This window comes from Amblyraja radiata, chromosome 26 (genome assembly GCF_010909765.2).
Source record: "Amblyraja radiata isolate CabotCenter1 chromosome 26, sAmbRad1.1.pri, whole genome shotgun sequence".
NCBI classification, from domain to species: domain Eukaryota; kingdom Metazoa; phylum Chordata; class Chondrichthyes; order Rajiformes; family Rajidae; genus Amblyraja; species Amblyraja radiata.
In genome coordinates this window covers 3,674,724-3,692,739 of record NC_045981.1, presented here as the reverse complement: position 1 = coordinate 3,692,739, position 18,016 = coordinate 3,674,724, and the positions used below count along the sequence as shown (strand labels likewise).

The window sequence follows — 18,016 nt, the reverse complement described above, 5'->3', positions numbered from 1 at the left end:
ATGGTTTGCTGAGCTGGGCTGGGCTGGGGTGAGAGTTCACGGCGAGCGGAGGCAGTTGCCAGGCAGCGCAGTGCGGAGCGGAGTGAAGCGGAGCAGGGCCGGGCCCGGTGTGGATGCCAGCAGTCCCCCTCCCCCCCTCGCCGCCGCCGCCGCCGCCTCTCCCCGCTCACCGACACCGACACAGACACAGACACCGACACCGACATGGCCTTCAGCGAGAGCCGGCCCGATGCGGCCGAGATGGAGCAGGACGAGGGCGCCGGCGGAGAGCCGGACGTGATCGCCAAAGCCAACTCCCTGCAGGCCTTCACCGAGAGCGAGGAGGCCCGCAGCCTGCTGGCCGCCCTGACAACCACCGTCACCACCGACCAGGCCGCCGTCGAGATCCGCAAGCAGAAATTCATCGGTAAAACGGGCGAGGGAAGGGTTGCTCCTCCCATCCCTCTCATCCCCCTCATCCCCATCCCCGGTCATTCTCATCCTCATCCCTCCCATCCCCCTCATCCCTCATTCCCCCCCCTCATCCCCATCATATCCCTCATCCCCCTCATCCCTCATTCCCCCCCCTCATCCCCATCATCCCCCCCCCCCCCCATCCCCATCCCCGGTCATTCTCATCCTCATCCCTCATTCCCCCCCTCAGCCCCCTCATCCCTCTCTACCCCATCATCCCCCTCATCCCCATTCAGATTCAGATCCAACTTTAATTGTCATTGTCAGTGTACAGTACAGAGACAACGAAATGCAGTTAGCATCGCCCTGGAAGAGCGACATAGAGTATGATTTCAATAAATAAATCTATTTACTGCATACAGTCATAGTGTTTTTCCTGTGGGAGGAGTGTCGGTGGGGGGGGGGGGGTGATTGGCAGTCACCGAGGTACATTGTTGAGTAGTGTCATCCCCCTCATCCCTCATCCCCATCCCCATCCCCGGGCTCTCTCATCCCCATCCCGGGCATTGGGATGTTAAAGCGGATTCACACCCGGTGCGATTGTGGTCCTGTCCTGCAGACCCTGCCTAGTTGTTTGTGGAGAAGGAAGCATCCATCCACGGGCAGGACAGTTCACAGCAGCAGGTGCTGACCCATCCTACCGGATTTCGCTTCAATTGACTGATGCTTCCTCTTATCCTTCACAAACAAGCTCATCCTAGAAGTTCCTCCCACTATCCCATTCACCCATCACTCCTCTACCCTTAGTAGCCTGACCAGGCATTGCTTTAAAAAATATCCCTTGCCCGTCAATCCTTTAATCATGGGATCTTAAGGTGGTGTGGCAAGGCATCAAGGCACAGCCAATCCCAATAATTTTTACACATCTAAATAGTGTTTGCTCATACTTCTGTTTAAAATTCTCATCGAAGATAAACCAAATTGAAAATCCTACGTCTTTAATGTCCAGCTCATTATTATATTTTGTATAATAACTGGCCATTTACTGTTTATCTAATGGCAACACAAGGAACTGCAGGTGCTGCAAACTTGAGTAATGCACAAGTGCTTGTGTTACTCAGCAAACTACATGAAAGTTAACATAAACATCCACCACAGCAGATTCCCCCCATTTCCTCACTGTGATGGAAGACAAAAAAGTCCAATCTTCTTCCTCTTTATTCTCCCACGGTATAAGAGTCCACATCTTGGACAACGGATACAGTAGATGAGGTTGGAGGAGGTGCAAGTGAACCTCTGCCTGAAACCTGAAAGGACTGTGGGGATCCCTGGACAGAGTCGAGGGGGGAGGTATAGGGACAGGTGTTGCATCTCCTGCGGTTGCAGAGGAAGGTACTTGGGAAGGGAGTGGTTTGGGTGGGAAGGGATGAGTTGCAGAGGGAACGGTCTCTGTGGAAGGCGGAAAGAGGTGGAGATGGGAAGATGTGACTAGTGGGGAGATCCCGTCCCCTTATACCCATTGATGCTAGTTTAACCAAGTTCTTTGGTGGCTGTTTTCTTGCATTTTTAGTTCTGGCGTAAATTCTTCGACTTGAAACATTAACTCTTTCTATGTCTCGACAATGTTGCAAAGCTCCTCCAAATATCATAGTTGCCACCAAAAAAATGAAATGATAATGCTATTTGGCCAGAGGTAGCTCCTACTAGGGTTTAGTTCAGTTTAGAGCTACAGCATGGTAACAGTCTCTTCTACTCACAGGATCTTCGCAGACCAGCTGTTTGCAGTGGTTGTCTAATTTTCGCATCCACTCCAAATACATACAAGGAGGCAAATTAACCAACAAACCAACATGTCTTTCGGATGTGGGAGGAAATTGGAGCACTTGGAGGAAACCCATGTGGGCATAGGGAAAACATGCAAACTCCACATAGACAGTGCCCGGGTTCAGAATCAATAAGATATGATTGGTATTGAAGTTTAACTGGTTTCCTTTCCAACACAGCAGAGACACGTATGAGGGAAATGAATTATTTTGTCTCTACCAACACCTCTATAGGGCTGTAAGACTTTGGTTCCGCTGCATTTGGAGTATTGCTGTAGTTCTGTTGCCCTTTTATAAGAAAGATGTAAAGGCTATGGAGAGTGTGCTTGCATTTATGTAATGTCATTATGCTATTCTAAAGCACTTAATGGACAATGGATATATCATACAAAGCCATATGGTATGATCACCTTTATTAGTTAGGGCATTGAGTATGAGAGTCAGGAAGTCGTGATGCAACTCTGTAAGAGTTTGGTTATGCCTCATTTAGAGCATTGCATACAGTTCTTCTCACCCTTTATGGGAAGGATGTGGATGGAGGTTTTGGAAAGGGTGCAGAAGATGTTTACCAGGTGCTGCCTGGATTAGGGGGAATCAGCTAGAAGGAGAGGTTGGACAAATTTGGATTATTTTCTCCAGAAACTCAGAGGTTGAGGGGAGACTTGATAGAAGTATATAAATTATGAGTGGCATTTATAGGGTGGACAGTCCAAACCTTTTTCCCAGGGTGGGAATGTCAAGACTAGGGGGCATAACTTTATGACTGGAGATCCGGTGGCGCTGTTGCTAGCTGCCTCTGCCCATGGTCTGGTTGTATTTTGTTTTTTTTTGTTATGTTTAAAGTATTTTTTTTTAGTTTTTTAGATTTTTTTCAGTATCTTATGTGGGGGAAGAGGGTATGGTAAGGGGGAACCGATCTTCAGTCACTTCCTGACGAGGATGCGACTGTTATCTTTGTCACACCCTCGCCCCCTTCCTCGCGGCCTACTAACTGGATTGGCGCGGCCTTTCCTGCCGGACCAGACCAGAGCTTCCATGCTGGTATTGATTTCATGATTTACAGTGGAATGTATGCTTCCTTTATCTCCAACCCTGCTGATTTTATTTCTACCTAGCCAATGTCTTTCACCTATTTTTACTTTCACAACCTTATATCTCAAAAAATGTGCACTCATCCACCTCCTCTCTCTGAATTCTCAATCTGCTAAACCCTGTGATAATCAATTCACTGCACAGATTTTTAGAAGCCAATCTCAAACAGTTAATTCTATATTTGATTCTTCAAGTTGATTATCCAAGGTGACTTGGATAGGCTGGGTGAGTGAGCAAATGCATGGCAGATGCAGTATAATGTGGATAAATGTGAGGTTATCCACTTTGGTGGCAAAAACAGGAAAGTAGACTATTATCTGAATGGTGGCCGATTAGGAAAGGGGGAGATACAACGAGACCTGGGTGTCATGGTACACCAGTCATTAAAAGTAGGCATGCAGGTGCAGCAGGCAGTGAAGAAGGCGAATGGTATGTTAGCATTCATAGCAAAAGGATTTGAGTATAGGAGCAGGGAGGTTCTACTGCAGTTGTACAGGGTCTTGGTGAGACCACACCTGGAGTATTGCGTACAGTTTTGGTCTCCTAATCTGAGGAAAGACATTCTTGCCATAGAGGGAGTACAGAGAAGGTTCACCAGACTGGATAGACTCGGTTTGTACTCGCTAGAATTTAGAAGATTGAGAAACTTACAAAATTCTTAAGGGGTTGGACAGGCTAGATGCAGGAAGATTGTTCCCGATGTTGGGGAAGTCCAGAACAAGGGGTCACAGTTTAAGGATAAGGGGGAAATCTTTTAGGACCGAGATGAGGAAAACTTTTTTCACACAGAGAGTGGTGAATCTCTGGAATTCTCTGCCGCAGAAGGTAGTTGAGGCCAGTTCATTGGCTATATTTAAGAGGGAGTTAGATGTGGCCCTTGTGGCTAAAGGGATCAGGGGGTATGGAGAGAAGGCAGGTACAGGATACTGAGTTGGATGATCAGACATGATCATATTGAATGGCGGTGCAGGCTCGAAGGGCCGAATGGCCTACTCCCGCACCTATTTTCTATGTTTCTATGTTTCACACATTGTTGGTTCTGATTTCCTATAATTCCTATATGTGAATTGGTGTATTAACAAGTAAACTTTTACGAACAGTGATTTAGATAGAACAGTAGCCCCTTAACAGTAAATCCTCTTTTTATCCTTTAATTCTGTGCCAGATTTCCTTTCATTCCTGCTGTGCATTTGTATTTAGACTTGCTTTATTTCTTGTAGTTCTTTCACCTGGTATTACTAGTTTAAGAGTTGTGTGATATAACACACCAGAGCAAATTTTGATTGTACTTGTAGTTTTGCTAAAACATCAGGAAAGGAACTTGAGGTAATTCCACGATAAATGATGTATGTTACTTAACAATGTTTTAACTTTGGGTTCAACTGCCTTTTTTTTGTATTGGCAGAGGCAGTTATTTACTTCCCGCCCTTAGTAATAAGATTCTGCAGCCTGATACAATAATAGGAGAAATGATTGTTAAAACCAGCTTACCAGTGTGATGACAATATATCGATTTGTAACAACACAGAAGGAGGTTACTCAGCTTATTGGCTCCATTGATTCAGATTCTTCTCTTATTTCCCTATATTCTTGCAAATTATTTGTTCTCACCCACATCCATCAACTCTCGTTTGAATCTTTTTGCCAATTTCAGTAAGAAGTAATTTACACTAGCCAAATAACCTACCAAATCCCATTGTTTTGGGAGCAACTGGCAAATCTGTTCTTTTTGGAATATAAATTTACGTAAAAATTCCTTGAACTATAGATAATTCTATTGTACTTAACAGTAAATAAGGATCGGCACATTTTTGTCGTAACTTCATTTTAACATATAAATATTTGTTTTTCTTGCACTTGTCACAAACTAACAGTGACATGGTGAGCATTATGCCAGCTGAGTGCTGAGTGGCAGCATGACATCAGACAGGCTAACATCTTGTGAGGCCTTGCCCAAAATGGTGGACTTGGTCATACAGGGTGAGGAATTCTATAACGTGATGGGAGGGGTGGATCTTATGACAGTAATAGTGAACTTTCTGAGATGTGGGGGAGTCCAGAACCAGGGCCACAGTTTAAGAATAAGGGGTAGTCATTTAGAACAGAGATGAGGGGAAACTTTTTCACCCAGAGAGTTGTGAATCTGTGGAATTCTCTGCCTCAGTAGGCAATGGAGGACAATTCTCTGGATGCTTTCAAGAGAGAGTTAGATAGAGCTCTTAAAGATGGCGGACTCAGGGGATATGGGGAGAAGGCAGGAATGGGGTACTGATTGTGGATGATCAGCAATGATCACATTGAATGGTGGTGCTAGCTCGAAGGGCCAAATGGCCCACTCCTGCACCTATTGGCTATTGTGGATGGAATTTATTTTCAATTTATTGTGCTTTAAAATTGGAGTATAAAAATATGTAATTTATACCTTGGTTAAACTCAAAGCAAACAAAATACACTGATATAACATTTTCTTTGACAAAATAGTTTGTCTTTATTTCTTTTATCTTACGACTGTTTCCAGTTTGATATTTTCAGAATTTTATGCTTAAATTTAAAGCTATGCTTTTTCCTGAATATGTGTTTTAAGCTCTTCTGATCTTGACACACTATTCAGTAATGCAGTAAAAATGCTTCCAGTGGATCATTCGTTAATAGGTAGTTAGAATCTGCTAAATGTTTTATGTTTCTGACATGTTTTAATGTGTTTGTTCCAGAGCAGTTGTATAAGATCATTATGTGTATATAACATGAAGTATACTGGAGTATGTACATTGCTTACATACAATGTTTGCAAAGTTATTGATTGAATGATCTTTACAGATGTTTAGCCGACTGCATTTTGCTTGGACATTTTTTGATTATATTATTTCACTTGTTGCTATCATAATAAAATAGACTTCATTGGATGAATGATACGTAAAACAAAAATAAGCATTGCTCATTGTTTACTCTAACATACTGAATTGCAAAAATAGAGACATTTCGCTTAATGTGTAACATCAAAGCCACTTATGAACGTGTCCTTTTAGATATTTTGAATTGTGTGAAACAATATTTAAAATAAAATGTTGCTTTTGAATGTATTTTATTTTCAAGCATTTATTTGCAATAGCATTTGTTTTGACTAATTAACCGGTTTCATTATGATTAAGCTAGATTCCTCTCTTCAATTTTTTACCAAATAGTCACATTTCCTTGCGCTGCCTGCACTAGGTAACCGTTAGAATGACTTCCTGTTTAAAAGTAATTTAGCTGGATTCTTTTAGTTTTTTTAGGGCAATTTAATTTTCTGACAATCGGTCCTTGTGTTTCTCTTTCGTATTTTTCACGTGAACAGTTTATTTCTAGAGTTTTTGTCAATCTGAATGATTGTCTCCTTTCAATTAACATCTATTAGTTTTGCTGTGTTATCAGGGTTCAAGCTCCACTTCATAACATGAGCATAGTGTAAGACTGAAGGTGATTTTATCCAAGCTAAATTGAGGTATTGTTTATTCAAGTGAATATAAAGGGAACCACGGGGTTATTTGGATAAAGTGCAGCAAGTTCTTTTGGTGCTAATGACTAATCATTTTCATCGTATACATCCAAAAGTATAAACTGCAAGGTTGGAGACTAACCTATTGGATTTTATTTTGTTTGATTTTGTGCAACCATCGCATTTGTCTTCACAATGCCATGAACTTTGGTTAACCTTCAGTGATTGTCAAGTACTGAAAGACAGCTGAACATAATATAGTAGCTTTCACAAGATCCAACAAACAGCAAAATGATAAACTGACAATCACACTACTCCACGGCACAATTGTTTGCAATATTTCCCAAGTCAGCACTCGGTGAAAAATTGGTTTCCAAATGAAATTAATGCCTGGATATTATGTAAACAAACATATTTTATCTATTAATAGATTGTTCTTTCTTATTCTAGTCATAATGGACAAATACCAAGAACAGCCTCATCTGCTGGATCCACACTTGGGTATGTCACTACATTTGAAGTAACTATATCTTCTCCTAATATGTTGTCAAGATAAATAATGTGCAAGTGCAATATACAGTGCCCTCCATAATGTTTGGGACAAAAATTCAGAGCTGCCGAGTAGTACGGATTTTCTGTATTTTGTACGGAAATGCGATAAGAATACGAATGTACGGATTTTTTTAAAGTCCGTATTTAACAATGCAAAATCGACCATAGATAATTGTAACAACGAGGTGCAGCGGGCAGGTGGGAGTGGCTGGGATCGGCCCGACTTCCTGTTTTGTTGCCATACCACTCGCCAATGGAGCGGTGGTGGCCCGGTGGGGTTGACGGGATCTTGCTGCTTGGAAAATGCAGGGATGTGGGGGGTCATGCTGTACCTCTGGGGATTGTAACATATTAAATCTGTTGGTGTTTTGGCTTTCAAGATCTGGAAGATTGTTTTTGTGTGGGCGTTGGTCTGCTGCCGTGCTTGGGTTGGGGTCTCTCTGCCTCTCGTTCTCTCTCTCTCTCTCTCTCGCTCTCTCTCTCTCTCTCTCTCTCTCTCTCTCTCTCTCTCTCTCTCTCTCTCACTCTCTCTCTCTCTCACTCTCTCTCTCCCCTCTCTCCTTCCATCCCTCGCTGTGTCTCTCTCTCGCTCCCTCTGTCGCCTCGGCATTCAAGTTCAAGTGAGTTTATTGTCATGTGTCCCGGTATAGAACAATGAAATTATTGCTTTGCTTCAGCACACAGAACAGTAGGCATTTACTACAAAACAGATAAGTGTGTCCATATACCATGATATAAATATATACACACATGAATAAATAAACTGATAAAGTGCAAATAACAGAAAATGGATTATTAATAATCAGAGTTTTGTCCGAGCCAGGTTTAACAGCCTGATGGCTGTGGGGAAGTAGCTATTCCTGTACCTGGTTGTTGCAGTCTTCAGGCTCCTGTACCTTCTACCTGAAGGTAGCAGGGAGATGAGTGTGTGGCCAGGATGGTGTGGGTCTTTGATGATACTGCCAGCCTTTTTGAGGCAGCGACTGCGATAAATTCCCTCGATGGAAGGAAGGTCAGAGCCGATGATGGACTGGTCAGTGTTTACTACTTTTTGTAGTCTTTTCCTCTCCAGGGCGCTCAAATTGCCTGAATCATTTGGCGTTTTGTAGGGACGGCTGCATCTGCGGTTGCTTCCTGTTGGGGAGGGGAGGGGGGAGCCCTGGCCCGGGGCGGCTTCTGGTCCATTCCCTCCGCATGTGCCGCCTGGCCCGCTGAGTTCCTCCAGCACTCTGTGTTTTTTGTTTGAGTCTGGAGTTGAAGGTGGACACGGGGGGGTTGGGGTGGCTCAGCGGGACGGGCGGCGGCTCTGGGGAGAGGGAGTGGGTGGCATTTCTTTAGACAATCACAAGTACTCTAACCGACGAGTGTTCAGTTCAGTTCAGTCTGAAAAGGGGTCTCTACCCGAAACGTCATCCATTCCTCCTATCCAGAAATGCTGCCTGTCACGCGGAGTTATTCCAGCTTTATGTCTATCTTCAATTTCAGAGTTTCAAACACAGAGTGGGCTGGAGGAAGTCAGCTGGCTAGGCGGCATCTGTGGAGGGAATGGATTAGGAGTTGTTTCGGGCCAGGATTTTTCTTCAATAGGAAGGAACTGCAGATCAGGCATGATATTCTTCCGATTTAAATCGGAATCCCGATTTTTTTTTCCCTATTTGTCAATTTTTTGTTGCCCAATTATTTGGTGGCCAATCAACCGCTGGCTCTAAGGACATTGTGTCCAATCACATAATGCGCAGGTCATTGGGTGGCCAATCAGATGCAGTCTCCGAGGGGCCTTGCGACCAATCACCGACCAGCTTCCCTTACTGAAGCAGACGATGGCTGCATCCGAGAGAGAGAGAGAGAGAGAGAGGGTGATACAAGAAAGCAGCTATGACATATAATACTCAATAAACTGTATTACAAATACACAATAAACAAGTTATGCATTCTTGTACTCGTACATGGGTATGACCGCACATAGAAAACAAAAAATTTTTCAGCAAAATGGTACAGCGTAAAAATACTGATTTCCTCAGCAAAATACTGATTTTCAGGTACTAGAATACTGAAATGCTCTGACAAAACATGGCAGCTGATCATTTATTTATTTGCCTCTGCACTCCACAATTTGAAATTTGTAATAGAAAATAAAAATCACATGTTGTTAAAGTGCACATTGTCAGATTTTTATAAAGGCCATTTTTATACATTTTGGTTTATACACTATGTTGAATCTCCCAAATTCAGTCTTGCTATACTGGATAATTGAAGGACCGCTTTGAGCCATAGTGTGGACAGTGTTCCAATTGATGTCATTGTAGGTTAGTTACTAAATGGAATAAGCATATTAAACTTAATGCAATATCCCAGAAGTTCAAGTCACTTTCAAGTTTTACTTTTCTGCTCTTTGATGTTATAAGTTTCAAGAGATCTATTTTTCTCCAGATTAATTTGCTTTGTGTTTGGTTATTGCAACGTGAAAATTCATTTTAGTTCACTTAATACACGTTAAAATTCCTATGAATACTACTCTTTCCTTTTGTACCCTCTGTATTTATATATTCTATCACATCACATTTGCTTCAATTGGTCTACACACCCATCCAACAAGAATCTTAAATGCTTTTCCATTTTCCACCTTTACCCTTAACATTTCCACTATTTATATAGCTCTTGCTTTATCCTCTATAATAAGAGCATTGTCATGCTTAAATCACCAAGGGGACTTTTCCCTTCCACTATTTTTCTTGTTTTACCTGCAGATTCAAAAAGAGACATTGTAACTTGGTACAGGTATAATCATTTCCCAGTTTATTTTGTCTCAGAGCTATTTAGTAATGGCTAACATATATTCTCCAAATTGGATTTGCAGCTCAAATTATTTTAGTTTGTTCCTACTATTTTGTGTAGTTCTATAACCTTTGTGGGTCACCCACAGACTGATATGTTCTTGTGCTCAAAAAATGTCCTTCAGTTGGTATTTTATATCTTTTAGTTTACCCTTCACGTACAATTTCTAACAAATAATATTTTGACTTCCCCTATGGATTGTATTTTGAAAGCTTTAGCAGGAACTCATTTCATGAACAAATGATTGCTTAGTAGCTTTGTGATGAATCTCTGTGATTTTATTTTTATGTGTTTTCAGAATGGATGTTAAATATGCTCTTGGACATAGTACGCAATGAACATTCTTCATCATCTCTTGTTCACCTTGCATTCACATTCCTTTATCTCATCACAAAGGTATGCTGTGTAAAATATGCATAATAATACAGAAAATAATACACTCTGGGAATATTAACTACTTTGACAGTTAATGTCTATCAATTCAGTCTATAAAATGCAATGGGACCTTTCTCATCTATATTTTAGCTCATTATCTTAATTAGTATCCAGCTTCATTTCATAAAATGAGCATCATAATTTATTTTGTAGTTAGCATAACGGCAACCTCAACCTAAATTACTGGCTGAGTTATTCAAATGAAATCAATTAAATTTCAGCAGTTAAGTAAATGGACAATTGGCTTTAATGGGTCTTTTTTAATTAGCATCATCTGCAGCCAATCTTTTGAGCGAAGATGTGTAAGAATCTTGCATTATTTATCAAGGAGTACCAGCACAAAGTGGTTAATTTTCAAAACTAATGTTTGACATACTAAATAAAAATACAGGTTGAATTGATGGTCAGCCCACCCCTGTAGTCCAGCCAAAATTATGAGAGGTCAATTGCAATTCCCTGAGCGGCCACAGATGGCGTTGTAAACTGAATATGAATGGAATGACCTTTCGAGCGATCCCCTGCTCCCACCGTCTCTTCAGCCATTTAGAGTCTGACCCCACTCCCGACTCGCAAGGTGCACCAGCGAGCCCCTCTCACCTGCTGCTATTTCTTGCTTTCGGCAGTGGGTTTATCTGCGCCCTGTTTGACCACCCGCACCTGCTTCTCCTGTTGCTCTGTTCAGTCAGTTTCTTCCCCCTGCCGCCACCGCCTCCTCCTTCTCCCCCCCGGAGTCGCCGACAGACTCCACCTTCGACGCGACAGCAGGTGAGAAGGGAGGGAGCCCCACAGTAACTGTGCCTAGTTTTAAAGTGAAGTGACACAAAGTGATTGAATCAGTCTGACGAAGATTCCCGATGTCACCTATCCATGTTCTCCAGAGATCCTTACCCGCTGAATTACTCCAGCACTTTGTGTCCTTTTGCCTATTAATCTTCATCTACAGTCATCGGCAATAACGGACACCACTTCCTCTGCTATTGCCCGAGGGTTTACTGTAAATGGACAATATGGAGTGGTGTTTACACTACTCGCCGGGGATAGGTCAGCAGGTCATTCCATTCACATTCAGTTTACATTTTACATATATATTTAAAGTTTCTGGCACTCATGAGCATCATAATTTATTTTGTAGTTAACATAATGGCAACTGCAACTTAAATTACTGGCTGAGTTTACATTTTAGAGATGCGGGAGGGGTGTCATTAATGGGCCAGGGGTGTGTTGTCATTTTATTATCACGAGAACTCTTGGTCCGGAAAAACGGATAATCCAGAAAGGCTCTGGAACTTGAGAGAGCCAGAAATTGTTTGTGTACATCATACAAACATTTCAAATTCATGTATTTAGTGATCTTTGGTGTGTCTTCTCTATGAGTTGTATTAGTTTATGCAGTTAAATAGTGTGCTGGTAACTATATTTTATGAGAATGTGTTATCCATCACACACTCATAAAATTATTGCATAGACCAAGAATGTGATGGTATATTTTATTTACGGTTTTAATTAAATAGACAGATGTTTCAATACACCAATAAGTTGGCTTCCTTGTTGATTTAAATGTGTGACTGAACGTGTTACTTTAACAAACAAGTTCACAATATTTTTTTGTGCCATTGTAGGTGCGTGGCTATAAATATTTTTTGCGATTGTTCCCGCATGAAGTGGTTGATTTGCAGCCTGTATTGAATTTACTCACCCAACAAGACCCTAAAGACTGTGAAGTAAGTACATTTCCTTGCATTATTTTCCAAGAAAGCATAAAAATATTAACTACTTTAAACAACATTTATTTTTTAAATAACATTGTCATTTTAAGATTTGGAAAGCAAAGAAGTCATGGCCATATATTTTACATTTATTATTGCAAATTAAGCATTTTTTACTGTAAAAAAAAAATCACAATTTACTGGAATGATGACTGCTCTATTGCTGTTTGCATAAACTAACTTACAAGCCTACACAATTTATAGTTGACATAGCTGTACACATTTTGTTAAAGCTAACAGAGGTTTATTATAAGTAGACAAAAAATGCTGGAGAAACTCAGCAGGTGGGGCAACATCTATGGAGAAAAGGAGTAGGCGACGTTTCGGGTCGAGACCCTTCTTCAGAGGTTTATTATAATCTGATGAAGGGTCCCAACCCGACTCGTCACCTATCCATCTCCTCCAGAGATGCTGCCTGACTCAGAGTTGCTCCAGCACTGATATTTTATTATTAAGTGTGGTAGAGATATTGTGTCAAGAATGTAAAAAGGATTAAGCATGTGGTTAGAAGAACAAAATCGACAGTATATGCCCCTGAATTTGATATTCCAGGAAAAAGCAAGATTGTTAAGGCAAGAATTAAAAGGATGGAAAGGGTGAGATGAATTTTCTAAATGTGCCAATGCATTTCAGGCAGGTCATGGGTTGTATAAACACCAGGGTAAGTGCTCAACCAAGAAACCCAAGCCCAATGTCAAAATAGTATCTAAACTGCATATAGGCAGTTATGCTAGCGGACAATAACTAACTCCATATTCGATAATAAGCTATCTACATGTTAACAAGCACATAAGAACTAATCATGCAGATGCCAGTATATCATTGGGATTATCAAGTGGGCACTTCCATTCACTGGTGTTTCGTTGAGTTAGGCTCACAACACCTTGAGAAGGTGCAAATAGTTAGTTCTGGGGTCTCAGAACCACCCCCCTCAATACCTGTTCTCACCACCTATGATACCAGTATGCACTACTTAGCAGAGGACTATGTAACTATCTACTAAGTAAAGGAAACTACAGACAATTAATTCATTCAAACAAGTGCTAAACACTTGCATCCTGTCTTACACTTATCCTAACCCATCATCAAACAATCGTAGTGCCACAAATATCAACCTTGCATATAAAACCGGGTTATACTTACACGGAATACACTTACAAAGAAATGCACTTACCGCTCATTATACATTTCCTTTCTGCCTCTAAATGACACTATTTCTTCTCCACCAACTCCATCTGTTGCCTTGCACTGCTGCTTCTGACATCTCGTTTATGGCCTGATGCAAGCTCTGTCTGCCCCTGTGAGCACCAGGGGCCCCGGGGGAAGATGGCAGCCCTGCCGGCAGTATGTTCGTTTTTTCTTTCTTTTTGTTATTTTTAGTTTGTTAAAAGTTTTGTTTTAATGTTCTTTGGTATGTTTTATGTGGGGGGAGGGGGGTGGGGGGAGGGGGGAGGGGGGAGGGGGGAGGGGGGAGGGGATCGGGGGAAACGTTTTTACAAGCTCTTACCTTCCCGGTGATGTGATCAATTTTCGGATCACATTCTCTGGACTCTGCGGCCTACCATCGATGGAGCTGGAAGCCTCCTTGGACTGTCGTGAGCCCCACCGCGGGGCGCGGACTTAACATCGGAGCAGATCCCTTGCCTAGGATCGCTCCCACTGCGACCACCGTGGACTTACCATCAAGGGCTCGCAGTCTCGGGTGAGGCTTGTCGGGAGCTCCAACGTCGCGGAAGGCTCGACCAGCCCCGACACGAGGTTCGGTCGCCCGGCGCGGGAGTGCTGACATCCCCCCGACGCAGGAACGGATCGCCTCGACACAGAGGGCCCGAATGCCGCCGGTTACAGGAGTCAAGATCATCCCGTCAACGGAGGGCTCGAGGCCCACGACCGAGGAAGAACAAAAGGAAGGACTTGAACTTTATTTCGCCTTCCATTTTTTCTATGTTGTCCCTTGTGAATATTCCTTTGAAAATTAGTGGGAGACCATTCATACACAATTGTGTGATTCTTTCCCCATCTTACTGTTATCATGAGTTTTAGTGGCAAAGTAGTAGTTGCAACTGGTCGTCTAATCTGTGAGTCCGCATTGTCCATTAGGAAGTGTTTTGGCACAGGAATTAACAACCATCCAACTCTTAAATCATCAACTCATTTGTTGGAAATCTGGCATAAAAACAGAAAGTGCACAGCTAGGCGATTTTCTCTTTCTTAGCCTTGAGTATTGTTCAGGAGGTTGCTTTTTTTCAAAGTGTATGTCATTTAGACCTTTTGGTGCAATAAAACTATACGTTTGTGTATTTCAGACGTGGGAGACTCGATACATACTATTATTGTGGTTATCCATGACCTGCTTGCTTCCATTTGATATGGCACGACTCGATGGCAATATCTGCACAGCGCAAGGGCAATCTAAGACACCGACCATGGATCAGATTCTGAATATAGCAAAGGTAAAAGCTATGCCTATCTACTTTAAATTTAAGAGGGCACATAGAGGGAACAGAAACTGGATATAATCATAATAATTGCAGATGCAAGAAATCTGAAATGAAAACCAAATAAAATGTCAGAAACCTTCAGTGGATCATGCTGCATCTGTGGATTAACAGAAGCAGATAATATTTCAGAAGACCCTTTCTCTAAACCTTGGGAAACTTATATATAAAGGTGTTAATAATTCATTTTAGCAAGAGTGAATAGGAAAATATTTTTTCTTGGAGGCAGGAAAATGAATAAAGTAGATCTTCAAACACAGGTGTATAAAAAATATTAGAAGTGACAACATAATCATTAGCCATGCCAACTCAATCGATAGAAATAAAAATATATCAACCTGAATGGCAGGAATGAACTAGATTGGGTGAAATAAAAGAAAGCAAGCTTAACGCCTGCTGACAGAGAATAGATGGGTGACCACTAGGAAAGGGAGTAGGAAAAGAGTTTAGGAATCTCCTGGGGCCATTCCCCTGCAAAACAGGGGATACTGTGTTGTACTTTGGGTGACAAGGGAGGAGACCAATCCGTGCAGCGCTGACTGGCAGGAGAGGAGATCGATCTGCGCACACGCGGTTTTTAAGATTTTTGAACCTCGCTAACTTTTACAATATACCGCCTATCGGAACTAAACTTGTTGCACTCGCAGCACAGGAGAACAGTGAGTAATTTGGCGAGCAATCATTCCGCTATCGCGTACCATTTTTGCGCAGATAGAAAAAAGGCAAACCCGGAAGAGCACAAGATCAGAGGTTTAGTTATGTATAGATAGATAGTTGGGGAAAGTATGAAGTTAATACTGTCTAACAAATACTTTCAGTTTTAGTCTGGCTGTATAAAGGGGGTAGTATTTTAGAATGTTGTTTTTGATAGAAAAAATACCTTGCTTAATGCGTTAAATGTATGATAAATGTATTTTTTTTTTCATTTCAGTCTTACCTGACAGTTAGTGACAAAGCAAGAGATGCTGCTGCTGTCCTGGTATCCAAGTAAGTGTTCAACATGTAGATCTTTTTTCTGCAGATGTGGACATAGGAGCACATACATCTGATTAATTTTGCAGCATTCTGATTTAGGTAATGATAGGTCCTCCATGTAGGAGACATGAGACTGCAAATGGTGGAGTATGGAGTAACAATGTGCTGGATGAACAGCAGGTTCAGGGGCATCTGGAGGGGAATGGACAGTCGATAATTTAGGTCGGGACCCTACATCTGGGCTGGAGGAGAAGAGAGGAGATGGTCAGTATTAAGAGGTGAGAGGGGGACGGATGGCACAAGAACTAGCAAGCGATAGGTTGATCAAAGTGAGGAGAGTTTGCTTGGTAGACCAAGTGGGTCACCCTTCCTGCCTACTCGCATTATACCCCTTATTTTGTTCGAATGTTTCACCTTCCTTTCCTAACAGATTCCATTGTCTGTACCCTTTTGCCTTCATCTATCTCTTCCCAACCTCTGTCACTACTTTCACTTTCCTCCCCCATCTGACTTCATTCACCAATTATCCATTTCTCTCATGGATCCATCAGTCACTTGCCAGCTCTTGCCCCACCTCTACCCCCTTCACCTCTTTATATGGGTGAACTCTCCTCTATGTTTAAGTGTCGATGAAAGGTCACACCCAAAATGTCCACTATTTTCTTCCATAGATGCTGCTTGACCCGCTGAGTTCTTCCAGCAGTTTGATTGCTCTTTCATATCAGGCTCGTGGAAACACTGCAGTGTACAATATGTATACCAACTTTGTTCTAATTAAAGAAGCTATCTTTAATTATGGGGCATTTCATTTTCAGTGACGCTGTTTTTTTAATGTAACAATTCTCAAAAAGATAATCTTTCAGGTAAAGCATTAGTCTGAATGAAAAATGTAGGTAGACAAACATGCTGGAGAAACTCTGAGTGAGGCAACATCTATAGAGCGAAGGAAATAGGCAACATTTCGGGCCGAAACGCTTCTGGCTCAGCGATGCGTTGGTAAAATGTGCCACTTGGTGGTCAGGTTTGGAATTGCAGCTGTCATTTTATTATTTTCTATCTCAACTTTGCAGTTCTGTTTCAGAAACTTGCTGTGCTTCCCAACATAACTCATGATCTGTTACAAAGCAGCATTTGCAAGGGGACTTTACTTTATTAATATTAGTTTATTTTTTCCTTTGTCATTCATTGGGTAAACGGGAATGTTTAGGTCAAATCCTAAAGAGCTGCGCAAACAATAACGGAGGATGAATGATGTGGCATTTAAATTCACTAAATGTACTAGGTTTATTTTTCCATGAAAATGAACTGCTAAATATCAACATGTCTAAGTTTATCATCACAATTCTGATGTTTTATAGTAGATTGTTAACTATAAACGGTTTCCCTTAAATATTTAATCTTAAGAAACTATAGATGCATTGCAAGCACTTATTTTCACCCCTATCTTCAATGTTATTTAGAGGTTTTCACATTTTTGATTATAACCTCAATTCCCTGGAAAACTATTTAGCTTCTTAATGATTTATTGAAGGTGTTTCTACATAAATGGGGTGTTTGTGCTTGGATAAAATGCCAATCTTCTCTTTTGATGTTAATTGACACACACTTTAGGAATGGTGAGCATCATGGTTGTTTCAGTTGTCTGGAGTCTCCAAAATTATTATAGAGTGCTATGTATGACATTGCACAAGAAAAGAGTACATGAAGAGCGAAGTTTGTCTGGTTGTTAAGAGGAGGAAAATATATGTGCATTGGATCATGTCAGATGTGGACTTTACACTGCGATTTCCTGTAACAAATAGTTATGAAGTTAGATTCATCATTGAATGTCACTGAAATATGACCCAGTCTTTAATTTTCTCAGAAGCAACATTTAATTTCAAGGTCTATTTGGTAGAGTGGGAGGGGAACTATCCCAAAACTATCTACAGAATCACGCTGTAAAGACTGGAATTATGGTCATGTCACTGGGGCCTCGCCATGTTGGCTGCTATAGATCCCTGCTATAGGTCAGTTTATAATCATGGAAGCGTCCCTAAACTTACAAAGCCACAGAAGGATATTCTGAAAGTGTTGCCATATCTCCCATGGTATAGAAACTGTATCTAGCCTGTCCAACCCCTTAAGAATTTTGTGAGTTTCTATAAGATCCCCCCTCAATCTTCTAAATTC

At 41.6% G+C, this 18,016-nt stretch overlaps 1 protein-coding gene across 3 annotated transcripts in view; it reads left to right on the top strand.

The window, feature by feature from the left end:
* The window catches only part of tbcd (tubulin folding cofactor D), a 164,065-nt gene continuing 146,049 nt past the window's right edge, over positions 1-18,016 (top strand). For 2 of the 3 annotated variants that reach the window (XM_033044058.1, XM_033044057.1), the window contains exons 1-6: positions 1-406; positions 7,234-7,284; positions 10,469-10,566; positions 12,225-12,326; positions 14,678-14,824; positions 15,801-15,856. In XM_033044058.1, the coding sequence (XP_032899949.1) occupies positions 205-406; positions 7,234-7,284; positions 10,469-10,566; positions 12,225-12,326; positions 14,678-14,824; positions 15,801-15,856 (656 nt within the window). In that variant the 5' untranslated portion in view covers positions 1-204. The remainder of the gene's footprint in view (positions 407-7,233; positions 7,285-10,468; positions 10,567-12,224; positions 12,327-14,677; positions 14,825-15,800; positions 15,857-18,016) is intronic. The other variant, XM_033044056.1, reaches the window with a different exon arrangement.